General features: G+C 60.9%; 1 protein-coding gene across 2 annotated transcripts; it reads right to left on the reverse strand.

The window, feature by feature from the left end:
• Positions 1 to 777: 777 nt before the first annotated feature.
• Positions 778 to 18,509, reverse strand: MED24 (mediator complex subunit 24). Of its 2 annotated transcripts, XM_063403767.1 has the most exons (25): positions 18,084 to 18,507; positions 15,739 to 15,821; positions 15,228 to 15,266; positions 13,787 to 13,860; positions 12,505 to 12,728; positions 11,915 to 12,026; positions 11,279 to 11,429; positions 10,959 to 11,072; positions 10,141 to 10,188; positions 9,881 to 9,963; positions 9,473 to 9,559; positions 9,063 to 9,174; positions 8,364 to 8,506; positions 7,666 to 7,703; positions 6,974 to 7,056; positions 5,631 to 5,809; positions 5,427 to 5,526; positions 4,923 to 5,098; positions 4,083 to 4,347; positions 3,761 to 3,942; positions 3,439 to 3,532; positions 3,008 to 3,107; positions 1,479 to 1,556; positions 1,225 to 1,373; positions 778 to 1,121 (listed from the first exon to the last, which is right to left on the reverse strand). In XM_063403767.1, the coding sequence occupies exons 1-25, from the start codon at positions 18,211 to 18,213 to the stop codon at positions 1,005 to 1,007; spliced, it is 2,961 nt and encodes a 986-aa protein (XP_063259837.1). In that variant the 5' UTR covers positions 18,214 to 18,507; the 3' UTR covers positions 778 to 1,004. The 2 variants fall into 2 exon arrangements, with proteins under 2 accessions (XP_063259837.1, XP_063259838.1); XM_063403768.1 differs by lacking the exons at positions 778 to 1,121; positions 1,225 to 1,373; positions 1,479 to 1,556 and adding an exon at positions 1,557 to 1,679 and having other exon boundaries at positions 18,084 to 18,509.
• Between the last annotated feature and the right edge of the window lie 1,316 nt (positions 18,510 to 19,825).

The raw sequence follows: 19,825 nt of genomic DNA on the forward strand, positions 1-19,825 counted from the left end.
CAGAGCCTCCCCAAACAGGCCTGGGAACCCCACTGGTGCTGCTGGGCAGAGGCACAGCCCAGCCCCAGCAGTCACAGTGCCCTGAGGGAAGGGCTGGTGCCCGCCAGCTCTGCTTTCCCCTTTCTTGTGAGTCAACACCAGTGGAAGGGGCAGAGGTGCAGCCACCCTGGCCCTGCCACCCCCTCGGGGACAGAAGGGTGTGACAGCTCTGGGAGGATTCACTGCTGGAGCAGCTGACAGGGTGTGGGGTCAGTCCCAGGGGAGCCTGTCCCAGCACGAGGCTGGCATGGTGCTGGCAGGGCCACAGTCACTCACCCACTGCCCGTGCCGAGCTCACCACGGACTGAACGCATGGGGAGGAATTCCAACCAGAACTCACACTCACAGGGAGGAATTTCCAACAAGAATTCACACACATGGGGAGGAATTCCAACCAGAACTCACACTCATTGGGAGGAATTCCAGCAAGGACTCACACTCATGGGGAGGAATTCCAACCAGAACTCACACTCATGGGGAGGAATTTCCAACAAGAATTCACACTCACAGGGAGGAATTCCAACAAGACCCTGCTTGTGGCTGACAGCGCAGCAGGGAAGCATCCCTGCCCCACCCAGCGCAGCACCCACTCCCAGTCAGAGCTCCACAGGTCTGGGATAGGGTAAGGGAGATTTCCCCTCCTGCCCAGCACACAGCTTGGCCACTGGCTCCCCATCACCCCCAGGATCGAGGGGGTTTGGGGAGTCCCAGGAGCCCAAATGTAGATGAGGCAAAAGCTGTTTGTACAAAAGGATTGATTTAGAGAATAAAAAAAATTAGGGGGTGTCTCAGTCTCAGAAGTGCCATGAGGCAGAGCAAGGAGATGGCTCTGTGTGCTGAGGGAGCTGCCCTCCAGCAGCTGCAGTGACAGGGTCCATCCCAGCCATCCAGACCCCCAGGAGACCCCTGGGCTCCTCAGGGAGACCCCTGGGCTCCTCAGGGACCCCCCTGGCCGGGCAGCCCCCTCACAGCGCAGCGATGGCCTTGGCGGCGACACGGCGGCCCAGGGGCAGGCTGAGGTCAGTGATGGCCAGGACAATCTTGGGACTGGACATGGTGGACACCTTCACCAGCTCTGAAACCTGCCCAGGGACAGAGGAGAGGCACAGGTGAGTGTCACCTGGGATGTGCCCATCGTGTGGGACCCTGGTGCAGGGACAGGGGTGTCACAGCCACCAGACCCACCATGGTGAAGGGCATGAACTGGAGGATGCTCCCACGGCTGCCCTGCTCCAGGCACTCCACACACTCCTCCATGAACCACTGGACAAACTGGGTGTGGGTGCCCGCTGTCTTGGCCCCCAGGATGGAAGAGATGAGCAGGAAGAGGTTTGCTGTGGGGACAGGGAGAGAGCAGCAGTCAGGTCACAGGGTGGCCTGAACTTCTCAGTGGTGGCCCAGTAGTTGGACGTGACCCCACGGTGCCATCCCCTCCTTACCCAGCACCCGGTTCAGCGGGTCCCTCATGCTGACGGTGTGGAGCTGGGAGGCAGAGAGGGAGCTGCTCATGGAGCGATCTGTGGGCAGGAGAGAGAGTCAGGAACAGCCTCACGGCCCCCTTGGCTGGGCCAGCACTCCCTGGCCAGCTCTGGCCACTCGAGGTCACCCAGCTCTGGGAGAAGCTTTGGCATGAAGCAGCTCTGTGGAGCAGAAGAGGTTTAGGCCCCCTGTACCCGACTGTGCCAGTGGGGCACCCCAGAAACACAGCACAGATGGTGTCTGCCCCATCCCTGTCCCCTCTGCCAGCCCACACAGAGCCCAGGCAGGTTTCCCACGCTGTTTTCGGGGTGTGAGGTGTGGTGTCACTGTCAGGAGGGGGGAACGGCAGCAACGCACACGTTACACATCCTGTGTGCGAGCCAGATGTTCAACAGCTGCACAGCAGCCCTCCCATCTCACTGTCAGGCCACAGTCCAGCTATCAGAGCTGAGGCACGTTCAAATCTAGCAGCAAATCCTGGGACAGACCAGCAGGATTGAGCTGATCCCAGCTGTGAAGCACTGCTGGGTGCTCCTGTGGGAAGAACTGGGTCAGGTCTGCTCCAACGGGACGGGAATCTCCTTGGGAAAGCTCTCTGTGCTCACCCCACAGCCCCGGCCCGAATCTGCAGGATCCACCTTGTGCTGCTCTGAGGATGCTCACCAGAAAATGAAAGCCCTCCCACTCTTTTCTCATGGAATCACATGAGTTACATGGTATCTGCAGGAAGCAGCATTTCCACATCACTGCAGCAAACAGCCCAAAAAAGTCCTGAATGTCACTGGGAAGAGGTGGGACTGCCTCAGGAGGTAAAAGAAGATAAGTGAAATAAAGGGAAAAGCCCATATTTCAACAGTAACGAAACCAACCGAAACCGAAGGTCAATGGATGTGTCGAAAACTAATATATAGAGTAATTTGGGATGAGGGGAGAAACAATGACCTGAGAATGTCCTGACTCACTGCCCAGGAGTGTGGACAATGCATGTGGGAACCGTGACAGCACCCACTGGGCAGGACACGGACCCCCCCAGCAAATCCCCTGCCGGAGCTGTCACAACCCATGACACTGCAGGGACACGGATGTGACCAGGGGCCTCATCTGCTCTGCTTCAGTCTTGTTAACAGCAGTGGAATGTCAAGATTTGGCCCCAGATATCAGGAATGTCACCTCCAGCTGTGGTCCCATGTAGGGTGGCTGGAGGGACACAAAGCCCCCGAGCCCCTCGGGTGTGGGGTGCTGGGCTGGGGGGCACTGGCACGAAAGGACGGTGTAATCTCACCCTTTAAAGTTGTTCTGATCAAAAAAAAATAAAGAAATTGACCTTTCCCAAATGCAAAAACTCCAAGATAACACAAAAACCACTTGAGAGCTCTAACTCCTCACCCAGCTGGTTTGGGAAGGGAAGGGCTTTTGTGCAAATACACATTTCACACCCAAAAGGGACAATGAGGCAGGGGAGCTGCTCCCCCTCCCCTCCTGCACTTACTGGGGCTGGAGAGGATGTTGGAATCCTCCTCGTTGGAGCTCAGCAGCCGCATGAGCTTGGAGGGCTGCGTGTCATCCAGCGGGAACAGGCTGATGTAATCCTGGGGGAGAGGGGGGTCAGCCCCACCAGCCCCTCACCCTGGGCTGGTGACCCACCCTGGGCTCTGCACAGCCCCACGGCCCAGGATCTGATCTCTGTTCACCCGAGAACCCCAGTCTGGGCTGGACACACGCTGACCAGCTCGTTACAGCCCCGTGCCCAGAAAAGAGAAGGGAGAAGCCTGAATTTTAAGGTTGGAAAGCCTCAGAGAACCCAGAGAAGCTGGGCAGGGAGTCTGGCTTTACCCACCCGCTCCTGCCACCCTCACCTTCCCCAGTCACTGCTGCTTTTGGGCACAGAGAGCCCCCAGCCAAGCCCTGCTCCAGACACACCTCGATGTCCTCCCGGTGCCTCTTCTTCTGCCGGGCCGAGGCCTGGACCTTGCTGTGGGACGAGTAGGAGCTCAGGGCACACCAAACAGAGAGCCTGGGGACAGAGCAGGGACACGGCCAGGTGCTGCCAGCCCACCTGACAATGGGGTGTGGGACATGGCAGAGGGGTTTAGCAGGGAATGGGGACCAGAGTGGGAACTGCTGGCACTGCTGAAGCCAGAGAGGGATTTGGGCAGCTGGGATCCTCATCCCAGCACAGACCATCCCCCCATCTCCCCAGCCAGGCCTTGAGGAGACAGCCTCCATGGGTCTGGGGTCTTACTTGGCCAGAGCCTTCCCGGGGGGGTCCATGAGGGTGTGCCACTTGGAGGAGTCTGTCAGCAGGTTGGGCAGGATGTGGCCCAGCAGCGTCAGCGTCAGCTGCTGCATGTCCAGGCAGAAGATGGCATAGAGCAGCTCCACAGCCCTCAGCGTGTGCTCCTTCCTCGTCTCCTTCAGCAGCTCCTGCAGGGCACAGGGGAGAGGTGGGCCTGCCCTACGTCCCTCCAGTGCCAGAACTGTCCCAGCACCCAGCCCAGGGACACAAACTAGTCCTGGCCTCAGCACCCTGCCCAGCACTAGGGGTCCCTCCTGGCCCCTCGTACCTTGACCAGGTTGTTGCAGAACCAGTACACGCCCCCCATGTGCAGCAGGGTGTCGAAGATGTGGATGGAGCGGCTGTCGACCCAGCCCTTCTCCAGCACCTTGGTGAACACGCCCGTCAGCACCTCCTTGATGGGCTTCTTGGGGGGCAGAAGGTTCCAGTAGGGAATGGTGTCCATGCCAGTGGAAGGGAATTTGATCTGCGTGGCCGTTTGCTGCAGGACGTCCGCGCACATGTGCTCCAGGATGGAGCTCATGATCACCACGCTGCGGCAGGGAGACGGCGTCAGGGGGAAGGGACAGCAGGGCAGGGGAGGGCTCGGCTTGGGAGGTGTCAGCTGAGCAGGAAATGGCACCAGGAAATGGAAACGGGAATTCACACAGCACCGGGAAATGGAAACGGGAATTCACGCAGCACCAGGAAATGGAAACGGGAATTCACGCAGCACCAGGAAATGGAAACGGGAATTCACGCAGCACCAGGAAATGGAAACGGGAATTCACACAGCACCGGGGAAGTGGAAGCAGGGCAGGAGAGGGCACGGCACCGGGAAGCAGAAACAGGGAAGAGGGCATGGCACTGGGAAGAGGAAGAAGGGCAGGAGGCAATGGCACTGGAAAGTGGAAACGGAGCAGGAGGCAGCATGGAATTGGGAAGTGGAAGCAGGGCAGGAGACAGGAGATCGGGAAGTGGAATCAGGGCAGGAGGCCATGGCACTGGGAAGCAGAAGCAGGGCAGGAGATGGCACAGCATTAGGAAGTGGAAAAGGGGAAGCAGGGCAGGAGATGTGGCACTGGGAAGCAGCAGCAGGGCAGGAAGAGGCCCGTGTCCCCGAGCTCACCGCTCGTTGTAGAACTGGAGCGTGTTCTCCCCGTACAGGGGCGTGGCGAGCTGCCGGATCATCTGCAGGGACTTCTCCCGCTCATCCAGGCCCAGCATGCGGACGTGGGCCACCAGCCAGGCCACGGCACACACTGCCATGCTGCACACCTTCCCCTTGATGTTGTCCGTGATTTTCTAGGAGAGGAGACAGCACGGGATGAGCTCAGCCAGGTGGATGTGCAGCCATCACCTCCTAGGGCTGTGGGTCCTGACAGCAGGGTCCAAGCTCTTCTCTCCTCCATGGGTGACACTGTCCCTGCCACTCCCAGTGCCACCCACAGGGCAGTTTGGAGTGGGAACAAGGGGCTGGAGCCACACCTGTTTCCCATTCCCAAGTCACAGCAAGCTCCAAGGCAGCTGCCAGAGCGATCAGGGCAGTAGAACAGGGTACCCCAGAGCTTCTGGACCCTTGGCCCCTCCTCAGGACACAGCACAGCTCCACTCTGCCCCCCACCAGCCCCACCTGGATCGACTCAAAGGTGAGGACTCCGTTCTCCCAGGCATTGAGGATCTCCAGTATGGCAGCTGAGATGCTCAGACACACCTCGTGCCACTTCATCTGCCTGTCGGGGAGAGATGGGGAGTCAGACACAGCTGTGGGGCCAGGGGAGCTGGGCTGGGGGTTAACCCCAGGCCTGGCACGGTGGGCACATGGGTGGGCTCTTACACCAGCTTCATCTCGGAGGAGTTATTGAGGAGGGCAACCAAGGACTCCACCTTGGTGGAATCCGGGCGGAAGCAGGGGTGGTCGGGGTTGAGGATCTTCCCCTCCTCGGGCATGCAGGTCAGCATCCAGGTCTCAAAGAAGGGCACCTCACCCGGAGGGTTGGAATCTGACAGGATCACCTGGAAGGGAACCAGCACGGGGTCTGCATCCCACAGGAGCCCTTCTGGGAAACCCCACCCTGGGGTCTGTCCCCCACCCTGGGGTGCTCATGGCCGTGGGAACAGCGCCGCCCTGTGGCCTGGAGGGAGAGACACGTACTGGTCAGGCCCCAGCAGGGCACTGGTCAGCCCCTCCGAGGCACTGGTTTCCCATCTGTGGGCTGTGGTTTCCCCCAGTACCAGGGGCCTTCCCGGCAGAACACAGCCCAGCTCAGAGGAGAGATGCCAGGCCAGCTGTGAGCGTGGCCACAGGGCCACTGTGTCCAGCTCAAACAGGTCCCTTGTCCCCCCCACCCTCTCAAGCCATGCACAGGGTCCCTGGGGCCAGGGTCACACAACCCAGCTGGGAGGGTCCTGTGGGGGCCCTGAGCTGGGAACCCCACACGTCACTTCCTCCCCTCAGCCTGTGTCACCCAGGGGACACTATTTTTATCCAGAAAAGTTCTGCACATCTGTTCAGCAGCAGCTGGGCAGGAAAGTCACTGGGCTGGGAGGGTGGGATGAGATCTCATTGGACAGCCCTGGGCACATCCGTCCCTGCCTGCTCCCCCTCCCTGCTCCCAGGGCCGGCTGGGCAGGACCCTCCTCTCCCCCTCTCTGCATTCCCAGTGTTTTGGTATCGTTTCACTCCCCACACACACAGATGTTGAAATCTGCAAAATTTTCCTGCAACTGAAGCGCTGTTTCCTGAGCAGGGCTGTGAGTTCCTCCTTGGATGGGAAGGGCTGACACTGCCTGGCCGTGCCAAACCCCCAGCCAACCAGTGCCAAACTGGAAGGGCAAACTGGGTGACCTCCAAGGCCATTGGAAGCAGCATTCCCACTGATGCCCATCAATGGAGCACAGCCCAAGTCCTCAGGGAGGTGACAGCCAGTCCTGCTCCATCACCTGGCACCCAGAGAGCCCCTGGGACAGATTTCCAGGTGACAGGTGCTGGGTGCCGTGCCCTGGGTTATGAGGTGGCTGCAGGGACAGGAGGGACAGTGGTGACAGTGGCAGGCTGGCCACTAGAGGAGGCTGATAGGCTGCAGCAGCACAGGGGCTGAGCTGGCAGGATCCAGGCTCATCCTTCCCCTCCCTCACAGGATCCAGTCCCACCCTCTCATCCCCTCGGAGGATCCTTACCTCTGAGCCATAGGTCTGGGCCACATGGCACAGCATGAGGAAGGAGATGTCAAACAGCAGAGCCCGCACTGGGCCGCTCTTGGCTGAAAGAAGACAAATAAAGACCTTGGGGCTCTCTGGCCTCAGCAGGAGGAGGGAAACAGAACCCCACGAGTGCAGGGGCTGGGGCCCTGCTTCCCCCACACAGCTTTTATAACCCCCCAGTGTTTCAGTGGGAACAAGAGGATGTTCCAAGTGCTTCCCCCCACTTCATCTGCCTCTGCTTCAGCCCCCAGAGCAGCTCTGGCCTCCCTCTGGGCAGCCCCAGCCTAAGTGGGGCCCCCCTCACCATGGAAGGTCAGAGCACTCTGCAAGTTTCATCACACGGAGTCAGAGTCCTTATCTGGGCTGTGCTGACACATCACCCCTTCCAGGGAGGGAGCCAAGGGGCCCCCAGGCTCAGCTGGGGACAGGGAGCCCACGGGAACACCCCAGATTTGGGATGGACACGCACACAAAGGCAGCGTGTCCCAGGAGCCCAGATCCCTGCTGGCACACGGCCCCCTCCATGCCAGCACCCCTGGCACAGCTCAGCTTGCTCCAGTGCCACAGCCAGCCCCAGATTAATGCAGCCAGGCCCCAGAGCATCCCAGCACAGGCAGCAGGGGGGGCACGGCTCCAACCACCCCACGCACGGACGCACACGCACTCACAGATTTCTCCGGTGATTTGCTTGGTGAATTCATTCAGCCTGCAGGGGCAGAGTGGCAGCAAAGCATTATCAGCCCAATTTCCAACCCTGAGACCACAGCCTGGCCTGCAGACCTCCCCAAACTCCATCCCAGCACAGAGGAGCAGGAGATGCAAGGCCCAGCTCTGCAGACACCCTCCAGCACCACAGACACAAGTCACGTCCTCCCTGTCTCTGCTCCCTGTGGCCACACAGGTCCAGCCCTGCTGCTCACCCCACAGCAATGGGCTCTCCCCAGAGCCAGTTCTGTGGGTGTTTCAGACCCCCAGAGAGGCCCCCTATGCACCCCGAGGCTGGTGTGGGTCAGGCCACCTTGGGGGAGCCCATCACAGAGCCCCATGTGTGTGCTGCTGCGTGTGCACCAACCAGGACACGTGTGTCTGTGGACAGCAGGGACACACTGCCCTGGATCCAGGGCTCTGCCACAGCCTTTAATTTTCTGAACACCCCCAGACCAACCTGGCTCCAATCCCCTGTCCTGCTCATGCAGAGGCAAAGATGGGGTGCTGTGGGGTGCAGCCTCCCCGAGATCCCAGCGCTCCCCAGTGCTCCACAGGGCCAGAGGCACATCCAGCCTTGTCTAGGGGGCTGTTTAGGGGGCTGCCTGTTCCCCCCAGCCCCCTGGTCACTAGCCACAGTGCCACCCAGGTGGACACTCACTTGACAAACTTCCGAGCGAAGGATTTCAGCTTCCCGGTGGCTGCTGCTGCTGCCAGCAGCAAGTCCAGGCTCTTCCCAGACAGCATGTGACCCAGGACCCCCAGCAGGCCCTCGGGGGACTTGGAGTGATCCGCATCCATGGTCTACAAACACAAAAGTCCGAGGGAAGGGAAGTCATGGGGAATGTGTGCTACAGAGCAGCAGCAAATTCCAGCTTTTGGGGTACAGATCAGCTGCAAGAGCTGTCCCTGAGACCTTGAGGAGAAGGGACCTGCTGGATTTGGGAGAGGTGGGATGGAGATCTCTGAGCCCCTGCCACCAGCAGGAAAACATCCCCTGTCACTCAGTAACAGCAGAACAACCAGAGTGACACAGGGACACGAGGAGTCCCCAGGGAACAGGGGAAATGCACACAGGGAGCAGTTGAGCGGGACGGGCAGAGCTGGCTGAGCTCAGGCTGCTGGCACTGATGACATGCCACCTGACAGCTCCTCCAGCTTCCTGGGAAGGAGGAGGGGAGCTCCTAATCTCCACAATGGAGCAGCAAGGCTCGAGTGATTCCTCCACTACTCCACCCCAGGGCAGGGGGAAATCCGGCGCCTCCCAACTGCCCTGGCTGCCTGGTTAGAATGATGCTGCTGGCAAAGGGCTCCAGGCCTGAGCCCAGGCAGCCCAGCACGGCTGCAGAAGGGCACTCACCTTCAGGATGTTGGTGACAGTGGGCTCAGCCCTCAGGATGAGCCCAGGGTTTGGCTGGATGTTGGCGTTCTCGGCCGATTTCAGGGACGGAGAGTTCTCCTTGTCTGCGGCCCTGGGGGACCCCAAAGACAGGCCAGTGTGTAGGAATCCATCACCCTGACTCCCTCCCTTCACCCACTGGCACCCTCAAGGGACAGGCACTGCCTCAGGCTACCACCAGCTGCCTCTCTGAGGGGACAGACTCTGCCTGTACCCAACCTGTCCCAAAAGCAGCATCCCATCCCTTCAGCATCCCTGCCATCTCCCAATCACAATCCCCCAGTGTCAGCACAGCTGCTCCCTCATGCTCCCCCCAAACCAGGTGCTCCAGCCCCACTTCTGGGGGTTCCCAGACTCTGGTGTGGCTGTACCGTTTGTCGATGAGGTTGTTCATGTTGGCCTCGGAGAGCAGCCCCTGCTTGCTGCACTCCTGCAGCAGCAGGCTCATGCAGTTGCAGCTGGAAGAGAGAGGAGAGCTGTAGCCCCAAGGACAGCATTCCTATCACCCCACACAGTGCCACGGGGCAGGGGGACTTGTGAGGTGCCCTCCTGGCCCTGTCCCACCCCTCTAAGAGTGCTGCAGGGTCTAGAGCAGCTCTGGGTGTCACACATGTGACTCAGCTGTGGCACAGCCTCACACATGTGGCAGCAGCAGGTCCTCAGGAAGAAGAAACAAGATCAGAAACCAACCCAGGCCTGCCAGGAGCTGCCCCAGCACCCCACACTGGGGACAGGGTGGTTGTGGCTACATGGCAGCTCTGGCCATGGTGAGCACTCACTTGCAGCGCTGGTCGGCTTTATCGAGCAGAGGGGTCAACTTGAGCAGGAACTCGAAGGCACAGTTCACATCCTCAGTGAAATCCTGACAAACACAAAGCCAGGCACTCAGCTCACCACGTTACTGGCACAGGCCCACCTCCCCCTGCCCCCAGCTGCTCCCTCAGGGAAGGTTCTTAGGACAGGGAGCATTTCCCCGTGCAGGCCAGGCACAGCACCAGAGTGACACACTCAGGTCCCACTGACGGCCCTCCAGTCTCACCTTGTCCCCTTGGGGATACTTCTTGAGTTTAACCAGCACTTGGGGCATCTGAAAGACACAGGGCACAGAGTGACACGAGGGCAGACCCTGTTCCACAGCTGGGACCCCCCAGCAGCACCAGTCCACACCAGCACAGCTGCACACAGCTGCTGCCCCAGCCCCAGGAAAGCAGCATTTCTGGAGCAGTGTGTGCACCCAGGGGACTTTGTGCCCCTGTTCCCCTCCACGCTGTCCTCCCACCATCACCTGGAGCCACATTTCCCCCACAACATCTCAGGAAAACTCACTCTGCCAAACAAAATGAGGCTGGGCTGAAAGGAGGCCCCTGACAGCAAAGCTGATGCTCAGTGGGTGACAGGAGAGCTGGAGTGGACTCAGGTGGGATGGACCCCAAGGGGCACATTGTGGGGAGTGGGGGGCACACTGTGGGGTGTGTGTACCCTAAGGGGCACATTTTGGGGTGTGGGGGCATCCCAAGGGGCACAGTGTGAGGTGTGGGGGTATCCCAGGAGTATCCTGAGGGGCACACTGTGGGTGAGGGGCACACTGTGGGGTGTGGGCACCCCAAGGGGCACACTGTGGGGTGTGTGGCACACTGTGGGGTGGGGGATGCCTCGAGGGGGCACACTGTGGGGTGTGGGCACCCCAAGGGGCACACTGTGGGGTGTGTGGCACACTGTGGGGTGTGGGCACCCCAAGGGGCACACTACAGGAGAGAAGGACTGATTGCTCTGGCAGAGCTCAGGGCTCAGCAGGAGCCAGAGCTGCAGGGAAAGGGCAGCAGCGAGCAGGGAGTCGGTGCTGGGGCTGGGCCCTACCTTCAGGAAGGTGAAGGCTGTCCACTTGAGCTCCTCTGTGCCCTCAGGACACTCGATGAGGCCCACAAAACAGGCCTTCCAGATCTCCAGCACAAAGAGCGGCGAGGGGATGCGCTGTGGGACACACACACAAACCCTCCCAGTGCTGGGCTGGCAGCAAAGCACATCCCCCACCACGGCCAAGCCCCAAACCCCTGCTGAGGTGTTGATGGGCTCCTGCTGCTCCCCTGGACCAGGACCAGCCCAAGGAAGGCACAAGGCAAGGAGCCCAGCCCCACAGCCCCAGGCTGCCTGAGGAGAACACGCTGTCACTTCTGTACCTGCATCCTCTTCACCATCATCAGCTGCTCCACGAGTGGCTGAGTCTCTCCTGTGAGGTTCATGGTGCCCTCCAGCAGCACCACGGCGTGCACGGTGGGGAAGCCTGTCTTGTTCAGCTGCTCCGAGTGGACTGAGAGCATGGTGGGGATGCTGGGTGGAAGAGGACAGCCCAGGGTCACTGGAGCCCTGCAGGGGCAGATTCCTGCTCCTCCTGTCCCTCTCCCATTCCCTGGCCAAACCCTGACCTTTGCTGCCCCGGGGCAGGACACTGAACACCTGTGCCTGGGAACTCCAAGGCACAGCCAAGCCCTCAGGCCCTGGGAGCAACTCCAGGGGGATCCAGAGCAGGGACAGCAGCTCTGGTGTGGCCAGAGCAGCAGAGTGATAGAAAGAGGTCTCAGGGTCAACAGAGGGTAACCCCTGGGTTGCCCCTCTCTGCAACAGGTCACCACTAACCCTGTCCTCTCTCCTCTGGGCAGCCCCTGCTGGAGCAGGGATCTGAGCTGGGAAGGGACAGGGAAGCAGGGAGCCAGTGTGAAGGGAGGCAGGAGCCTCTCAGTCCTCAGAGCAGGGAGGTCAGAGGGGGGCTCAGACCCATTTTTCCCCGAGCCCATGCAGCAGCAGCACACAGCCACCTTTTGATGAGGGACACGCATTCATCAGCCTGGCTCCGCAGCGGGGAGCTGCCAAGGTTGTTCAGGTTCTCTCCCAGCTTGACCAGGCACTGCTCCACAGTGCTCCAGGAGGCTGGGGAGAGAAGGCAGGGATTCAGCAAGGGGACAGTGGCACATGGGGAAACCAGGCAGGCCAGCTCCAAGGCCTACAGCAGCCCAGACGGGCTGAAGGGGGTAGGATGCAAGCCCAGCCCAGGGGTCTGTGTACTCCCAGCAGGTCCCACCCCAAGCCCAGCCTGGCACAGCCTCCTGGCCAGACACAGGCACAGATGAAGATGTGGGGCTGTGCCAAGCTGTCAGAGCACAGGGCTCGCCACACACCCAGGAACACCTCACACAGCCTTCACATTAATTCTGCTCCTCTTCCAAGGGCAGCACGGAGGGGAGGGGGCAGAGAGTGGCACAGAGCCAGGGAGAAGACGGTTACAGCAACAGGGCTGGAAGATGGATAGGCTTGGAGCCGCAGGGACAATGCGGCAGGAGCCGGGCAGGGGGAAGGGAGAGGTGGCAGTGACATCTCTCCAGGGCCAGCGCGCGGGGCAGGGACATACACGTCTCCTCCAGCTTGGCAATGTGGATCAGGGCACGGTTCTTGGTGCTGCTGAGCACCTTCTCCAGCCGCTCCAGGCACATCTTCAGCTGGTTCTCCGCCGCCGCCTGCTCCAGCGGCTCCTTCACCTTCTCGGCGTAGAAGGTGGCGCAGCGCAGGAACCAGGTGAGGGAACTCAGCAGCGCCCGGCACAGGCTGATGCACTCCTCGGCCTTGCCGTGGCAGCTGGGACAGGAGGGAAGTGGGAATATGCTCGCTGTGTGTGGGAGCTGAGACACGGACACTGGGTAGACTGGCGAACCCAAAACCAGGTCCCGCACTCCCAGCCCACTCCTCTGCTGCAGATCCCATCCTGCTCATCCCCCAGCAGCATTCCTGCTGTGCCAGGGGGAAGGAGACACCCCCACCCCCACCACGCAGACTCCTCGCTGGCCTCTCCACTACAGGGAAACTTTCCAAGCTTTTAATCAAATTATCTTGCTAAGAGAGGCTCAGCATTGATCAGTGCACTGGGAGAGGTGAACGCTTTCCCCTCCTGATGCACAAATCATCGGGGCCAGAAGTTTTGATCAAATCAAGCAGAGGATCAGAGCAGGCAGGAGCGGATTAAGGGTCGGCTCTGCAGTTGGCCAGCGACAGCTCCTTGTCAACATCTGCCACTGATGCATATTCATTGCTGCTGCTTCATTTCATCTCATTGAAGAGCCTTCCTCACCCTCCTTCTCCTCCCACTGTCCCTGCCGCACGCTCCCGCCTCCCAGAAGAGGCTGTCAGGGGTTAACAGGAAGATTTCTGAGCTCTCTAAAAAAGTTTTTGTGGCCTGAATTGTCTGGACTCCCCTGGGTCCTGCAACACCAGCGGAAGAGCATAAAGGAAGAAAACAAGGCAGTGCCTGGGGCAGCATAGGCAGGACCAGACTGGGACACGCAGCCAGGGCCTGGGAAGGTGCAGAGGGAGAGGAAATAGAGACCCTCACAGGTCTTACACCCACCCCATCTGCCTGAACTGGGCAGGAAAACCACAGTGGGGTTTATCCCAGAATAGGGGGGGTTTCTGGCAGCTTCCCACAAAGCTGGTGGGGTTTGCATTCCCTCTGCTGTCCCTGTGATGACAATCACGAGACAGCAACTTGGTAATGGTTACAGAGCTGGAGGGGGAACCTGCCTTCCTCTGCCAGGGTAAGAATCCTGGAATCAGACAGGACTCCCAGGCTCTGCTGGTTCCTGGTTCTGCCCATGGCACAGCCAGGGCAGAGACGGCAGTGCTGGAACATCACACAGTACCTGAGACGGTCACAGAACATGTCCATGATCTCCAGGAGCGACTGGACACACAAGTCCCTGGAGAAGTCATCGAACTAGAGCAGGGGAACACAGAGAGACTTCAGATGGGGGCTGCTCCAGCAGCTCCCGACACAAGCTCAAGCCCTTCCTCCAGGGCTGGGCCAGGCGCTGCGGCCACAGGACACTCCCCCTGGCAGCTGCCCAGAAGCCACTTGAATGAGAAGTAGGTCAGGACTGTCTGTCGGCCAGGTCGTGCCCTCCCGGGGTGACAAGAGGCAGTGGGGCCGCGGCAGCAGCGCCGGGGCTGCGTTTTCTCCGCAGCCTCAGGCCGGGGCTGCGCTGTCCTGGCGGCGGCGGTGGCCGGACGCCAGCCCCCGGCCCACCCCCGGCTCGGTGGGGCTGGCAGCGCCAGCAGCCCGGCCGGCCGCGGGGCTGGGGGCGGGGGGCAACAGAAGCGCGGCCCCCCCGCCTCCTCCCGGAGCAGATGGGGAGCCCCGCCGGGCCGGAGCTTGCCCGCAGCTCTGCGCTGGGCCCACGCTGCGCTGAAGGAGGAAGGCTCGGCTGTCAAGGTCAGCGCTGTGCCCGCCCCTCCGAACGGGCAGCGAGGCAGTACTGGGTAACAGCAATGAGCCCTTCGGAGCAGAGCTGGGCTGGGCTCTGCTCTGCCCTCCCCTGGGAGTGCCCTTCCCCCCGGATCGGCGCTGGGACCGCTGGAGGGGTCCCCACCTCGCCAGGGCTTCACAGCACAACTCTGAGCTCAGGCTGCAGTCCCCCAAAATTTTCAACGCTGACTGCCAGAGAGAGGCGTTCTCCTCCCATCCCCATAACAACAAAGACGTGGGGGAAGAGAAATCATTCTCCCTGAAATCATTCCTCCTTTGGTCACCCTGCAGGGGGCCTGTGGTGACCCTGACAAGGAAGAGAGTGAGGGATCTGTCACAGCCTGTGAGGGGCTTCCCAACACCAAGCAGAGGCAGCCATGGAGGCAGAGTCCCCCTGGAAGCAGCACAGGGACACAGAGCACCCGGGGAAAGCTGCAGCTGAGCGTGGTGTGCGGCTGCAGCCGCATGGCCCAGGCCTGGCAGCTCCTCCACGGCCAGCTCCCATCCCCACAGCGCTGCCAGCACTGCCGGCCGCAGCGGGATGTGGTTTCCGGCGGTCGGGATGGGGTTACACACAGCCTGGGAGCCTGCCAGGCCCCCCAGGGCAGAGGGACCAGGCACTCACACCCCCAAAACCCGCCGGGACCCGCGGCAGCCCATCCCCAGGGGGACACGGGAAGGCTCGGGCGCTAATCCGCGCCGGCTGCCTGCTGCTGACTCAGCCCGGGACGTCGCTTTCCACTTGACCTATATTTGGTGGGAGCTGTGGGGAGGGAAAGGGATTTGTGGGGTTTGCGGGTAAAGAGTGAAACCTCTGAGAGCACCTGCCAGAGCCGTACCTTGCTGATGGCCGTCAGCACCGTGGAATAGGACACCATCTACGAGACAGAAAGCCAAAACAAGCGCGGTGTCACCGGGGCTGCGCGCCAGCACCGCGCTGGTTGCTGAGGAACGGCAAGGTCAGGGCACGGCCCCGCTGCCTGTCACCGCAGACAGGGCCGGGGCCGGGGCGCTGACCCGGCACAAATCCAAACAGACATTTTTAGGTGATCGCTGATGTGTTTCACACAAACTTTAGGCGATATTAAATGCCAGGATGTGAAAGCGTGGAGCTCGCAGCGAGTGCAGAGGCTCTCGGGGGGCAGAATTCCGACCCTGGGCGATGGCAGAGGCTATTTATGGAAACATCCCTGCCCAAGGCACGTGCTGAGCCCTCCACTGCCTGCCCCGTCCCTAGCAGAGGCTCAGATTAGGGATTTGGGGTGCCTGCCCACTACAAACACCCCAGTTGCTTTGCCCAACCTCACTGAGGCTGCAAGATGACCCCCAGCAGCACCAGCAGGTCCTTACCTGGGAGCTGATGGCGTATTTCAGGTAGGACAAGATGAGTGGGTTTGGGGACGGCCCGATCATGGCCTGCTCCAGAAGAGCCTCTGCAAGGAAAAACGGTCCTAGGTCAGCACACAGGGACACACAGACACAATCTGTTCTCCCCTCATCCCACAGGGAGGCTGGCAAAGTCCAACTGTACCAACCACAGCGACTCCACACCAGTTTTCTCCAAAATTCACTGAATCCCACAACTTTCTAATCCCTGACGGGGACAGGCTTGGGAATAATTCAGGCAGAGCACACAGCCTCTTGCTAACACAGCCCTCTCCGGGCGCTCAGGCCCCGAAACTGCGGCTCTCCACATTCTCCTCCCTCCCACTTCTTGCCAAGAGGCTCCTGCAGCCTCCACTGAGTGTCTTTTGCCCAGGCACCTGGGGCTGAGCTTGGGGCCACCGGTCCCCTGCACTGGGCGCAGCCCTGCCCGTCTGGCCCTCGGTGGCCCGAGGGGCTCTGCCCGTCCCATCTGCTCAGCCAAGCCTTTAATTGCCCATTTGAACCATGGCAGAGTGCAGGAAGCACCTCCCCGAGCAGGCCCCGGGCTGCGGCGCAGGCTGCAAGTAGGTCAGAGCACCCAGATGTAAAAGGGGGAGCAGCAGCCGGGCGGGAAAGTTGTGGCCCCAAAGCCGAGGAGGAGGAGGAGCCACCGCTGGATCCCGGGCGCAGGAGGCAGGAGACTCCCTGGGTCTCGCTCCAAGGCTGAATCCTGGGCCAAGAGCGTCTGGGATGAGGACAGAAGGCTGGTGGCAGCCGTCCCCTCCCCAGCCCATCCCAGAGTGTCACCACGAGCCAGCCGCATGCTGCTCCCCGCTGCAGACATGTCAGCAGCGATCTGCCAGGCCCTGCCGTGATCCCGGCAGCTCGTGCCAGCTTTCCCTCCTTTGTATTTCCAAGCTGAAAGGCAAGAGCTTGGGAAAGGACAGCTCTGGGGGCTGTGGTGAGGAAGGGAAGTGCTGTTCCAGCCATTGGGACCTCGGGAATGGGCTCTCCCTGTGTGCACACAATGCTCAGAGTCAGGGCCAGAGTCCTGCCCGTGTGGCTCCCAAAAGAAAAAAGGGGATGTGGCTCCTTCCCCTCCTGGCAGAGGAGCTGCCCCAAAGAAGCCACTGAGCCCTGGCTAGATGTGGGCCAGGAGAAACCCGTTCCTGCAGAAATAATAGGGAATTATCATCCCTGCGTCTGTTTTTGGGGATACACAGATGAGCCCAAGCCAAGCACCACACAGGGCAAGAGCCGGTGCCACCGGGGTGGGAACAGGCACCAGGGAGCTCCAGGGACCAGCTGGGCAGCAGCAGGACTGGCCCTCGAGCCAACCACCCCCACCCCCAGCAAATCCATCCAGAGCAAATCCATCTCCCCACGGCCACAGCTTGGCCCCTCCAGCCACAGCTCGGAGGTGACAAACCCAGCAGGGGCAGCTCAGCAGTGGGGACAGGGCGTGACAAAGAACAGACAGAAAATCCAATGGGGGATGGAGAGAGGGAAAAACAGCCACAGGGGAAAGATCCCCACACTCAGAGGAGTGAGAGCTGCTGCCTTTGTGGGGCTGGTTCCTTTAAACCCCCTGGAGCAGCAACCCCCAGCTCTGTTTATTTATCCAGAGACTTGCTACACAGGGAAAAACCCAGCACCAAGTTTCTATAATTAGCAGGAGAGCCTGGCAAATCTTTAAACCAGTCCTAGCCTTTGGCAGGATTTATGTGAAATGCCCTTGAATTGGGCTGGGAAGCAGCCTTGGGAGCAGCACCTGGCAGTGCCAGAATCAGGAAATCGGGGAATCATTAAGGCTGGAAAGACCTCCAAGAGCAACTCATCACTAACCCAGGTCCCCAGGAGCCACATCCACACGGTAACTCCACCACAGCCTGTTCCAATGCCTAATCACTGTTTCAATAAATAAAGTTCTTCTGATTTCCAATCTAATTCTCTCCTGGTTCAACCCCAAGCTGTTTCTCTTGTCCCAAAAACCAGGCTGCGCTGACCCCTGAACCCTCCCATGGGTAAAAACGAGGGAATGACCCCAAAACGGAGCCAGCGGGGTGGAAAAGGGCCGGGGGTACAGCTGGGAATGGGCTGACATGGTTGGGAATGGGCTGACATGGTTGGGAATGGGCTGACATGGTTGGGAATGGGCATTTTGGCGCGAAAAATGGTGCGGGAAGGGGGGCCCAAAATGCAACAGGGACCCCCATGATACCCCTGTCCGCACCCCAAAGGGGAGAACACTGCGGGCAACACCCCAATACCCGCGTGGGGACCCCCAGTGTGCCCCATAAGGAGGGGGAACCCCCCCGCCTCCCCCCGACCTGCCAAGTTGAGGATGTCCCAGGTGGCTCCACGGGGGAAGAACCGCTTCATGTTTATGGCCCATTGATAGTCGCTCCAGCGCTCCTTCCAGGCCTGCAGGATGGCCTGCTTCAGGTTCACCACCTTCATGGTCACCCTGCGGACGGACACCTCCAGGCGAGGGGGACGGAGCCCTGACCCCACCGGGCAGGGCAGGGCGGGCCCCGGAGCCGGGGAAGCGGCCCAGCGGCTTCGGAGGGGCGCAGCTGAGGGTCTGCCCGCTCCCCGGGCCTGGGGGAGCTCGGAGCCGCCCCGGAGCCCCCCGGAGCCCGCTGAGGTCCGGTGCCCGCGGGTCCCTCCGGGTCCCGCCGCCCCTCACTGCGGCCCGGCGCCGCCCTCAGCGCCTGGGCACCGCCATTGCGGCACCTGCCAACAAGCCGCGCGCTGATTGGGCGGCGGGCGCGGCGGACGCGGGCATGATGGGAGTGGTAGTTCGGGGGGCTAGGCCGGGCGGGGGCGGGAGTGAGTGTGCAAAGCGTGGGTGCAAACGGGGGGCGAGTGTGCAAACACCGCGGTGAGAGTGCAAACACCGTGTGGGTGAGCAAACGGGGGAGAGTGGAATAACACGGGATGTGTTTGTGTTGAAACACGGGGCTGGTTGTGGAAATAGGACTTGACTATGCAAACGCCGGGGGTGAGTGTGCAAGTAGAGGGTGTGTGCAGACACGGGAGGATGTGAAAATGGGGGCTTGCAAACACGGGGGTGAGCAAACGGGGCGGGTGTGCAAATAGCAGGGGTGTGGAAAGGTGGGGAGGTACAAACACAGGGGGAGGGTGCAAATGTGCATAAGTGAAAATGAGGAATTGTGCAAAACAGGGTGAGTGTAAAAACTGGATGTACAAACAGGGCGTGAGTGTAAAAATAAGGGATGTGCAAACATGGTGCAAAGGGGTGAGCATGCAAAGGCTGTGGGGTGGCAGCACAGGTCTCCCAGCACACCTGTGTGTGTGCAGGTGTGCAAGTGTGTGCATGCACACGGGATTGTGTGTGTGCACGTGTGTGTACATAGATGTACATAGGTGTTCGTGCACACACACATGTGAGCACAGGTGTGCACACCAGCGTGTGAGCACAGAGGTGTGCACATGTGTGGGTGTGCAAGCACAGGTGTGCACTGAGGACTGCGTGTGACACAGGCAGGTGCCTGGACGCCTGTGGATGCACAGGAGTGTGCATGTGTGTGCATGTGTGTTCCTGCACACACATGCAGACACCAGCCCCCCCCGGGCAGGTGTGCACACAGGTACCTGCGCAGGGCCGGGCACACGCGGGTGCGCACAGCCGTGTGCCGCAGACACGCGTGTGCACACACGTGTCACAGCCATGGGCCTGGGCTGCCCCCCACCCCCTCCCTGCAGCACCAGCAGCTAAAAATATCCCCAGGGATGGTGCCAGCCGTTGCTATGGCAACGGGAGGATGGGGAGTGGGGCCGGGGGGCAGCCCCCCACAACTGCCAGCCCCCCAGAACCCCAACCCCCTCAGTCCTCCCAGCGCACCAAACCCCCCCAGAATGCCCCCAGTAGCCCCCCAACACCTCCAGCATCCCCAGAACCCCCCCAACACCCCAGCACCCCCAGCACTGAGCACCCCCAGGACCCCCTGCAACCCCAGCACCCCCAGCCCTTAGCACCCCCAGAACACTCCCAGCCCCCCCCCAAATCCTCAGCACCCCCAACACCTCCAGAACCCCCAGAACCCCC

This window comes from Prinia subflava, chromosome 8 (assembly GCF_021018805.1).
Source record: "Prinia subflava isolate CZ2003 ecotype Zambia chromosome 8, Cam_Psub_1.2, whole genome shotgun sequence".
Lineage (NCBI taxonomy): Eukaryota > Metazoa > Chordata > Aves > Passeriformes > Cisticolidae > Prinia > Prinia subflava.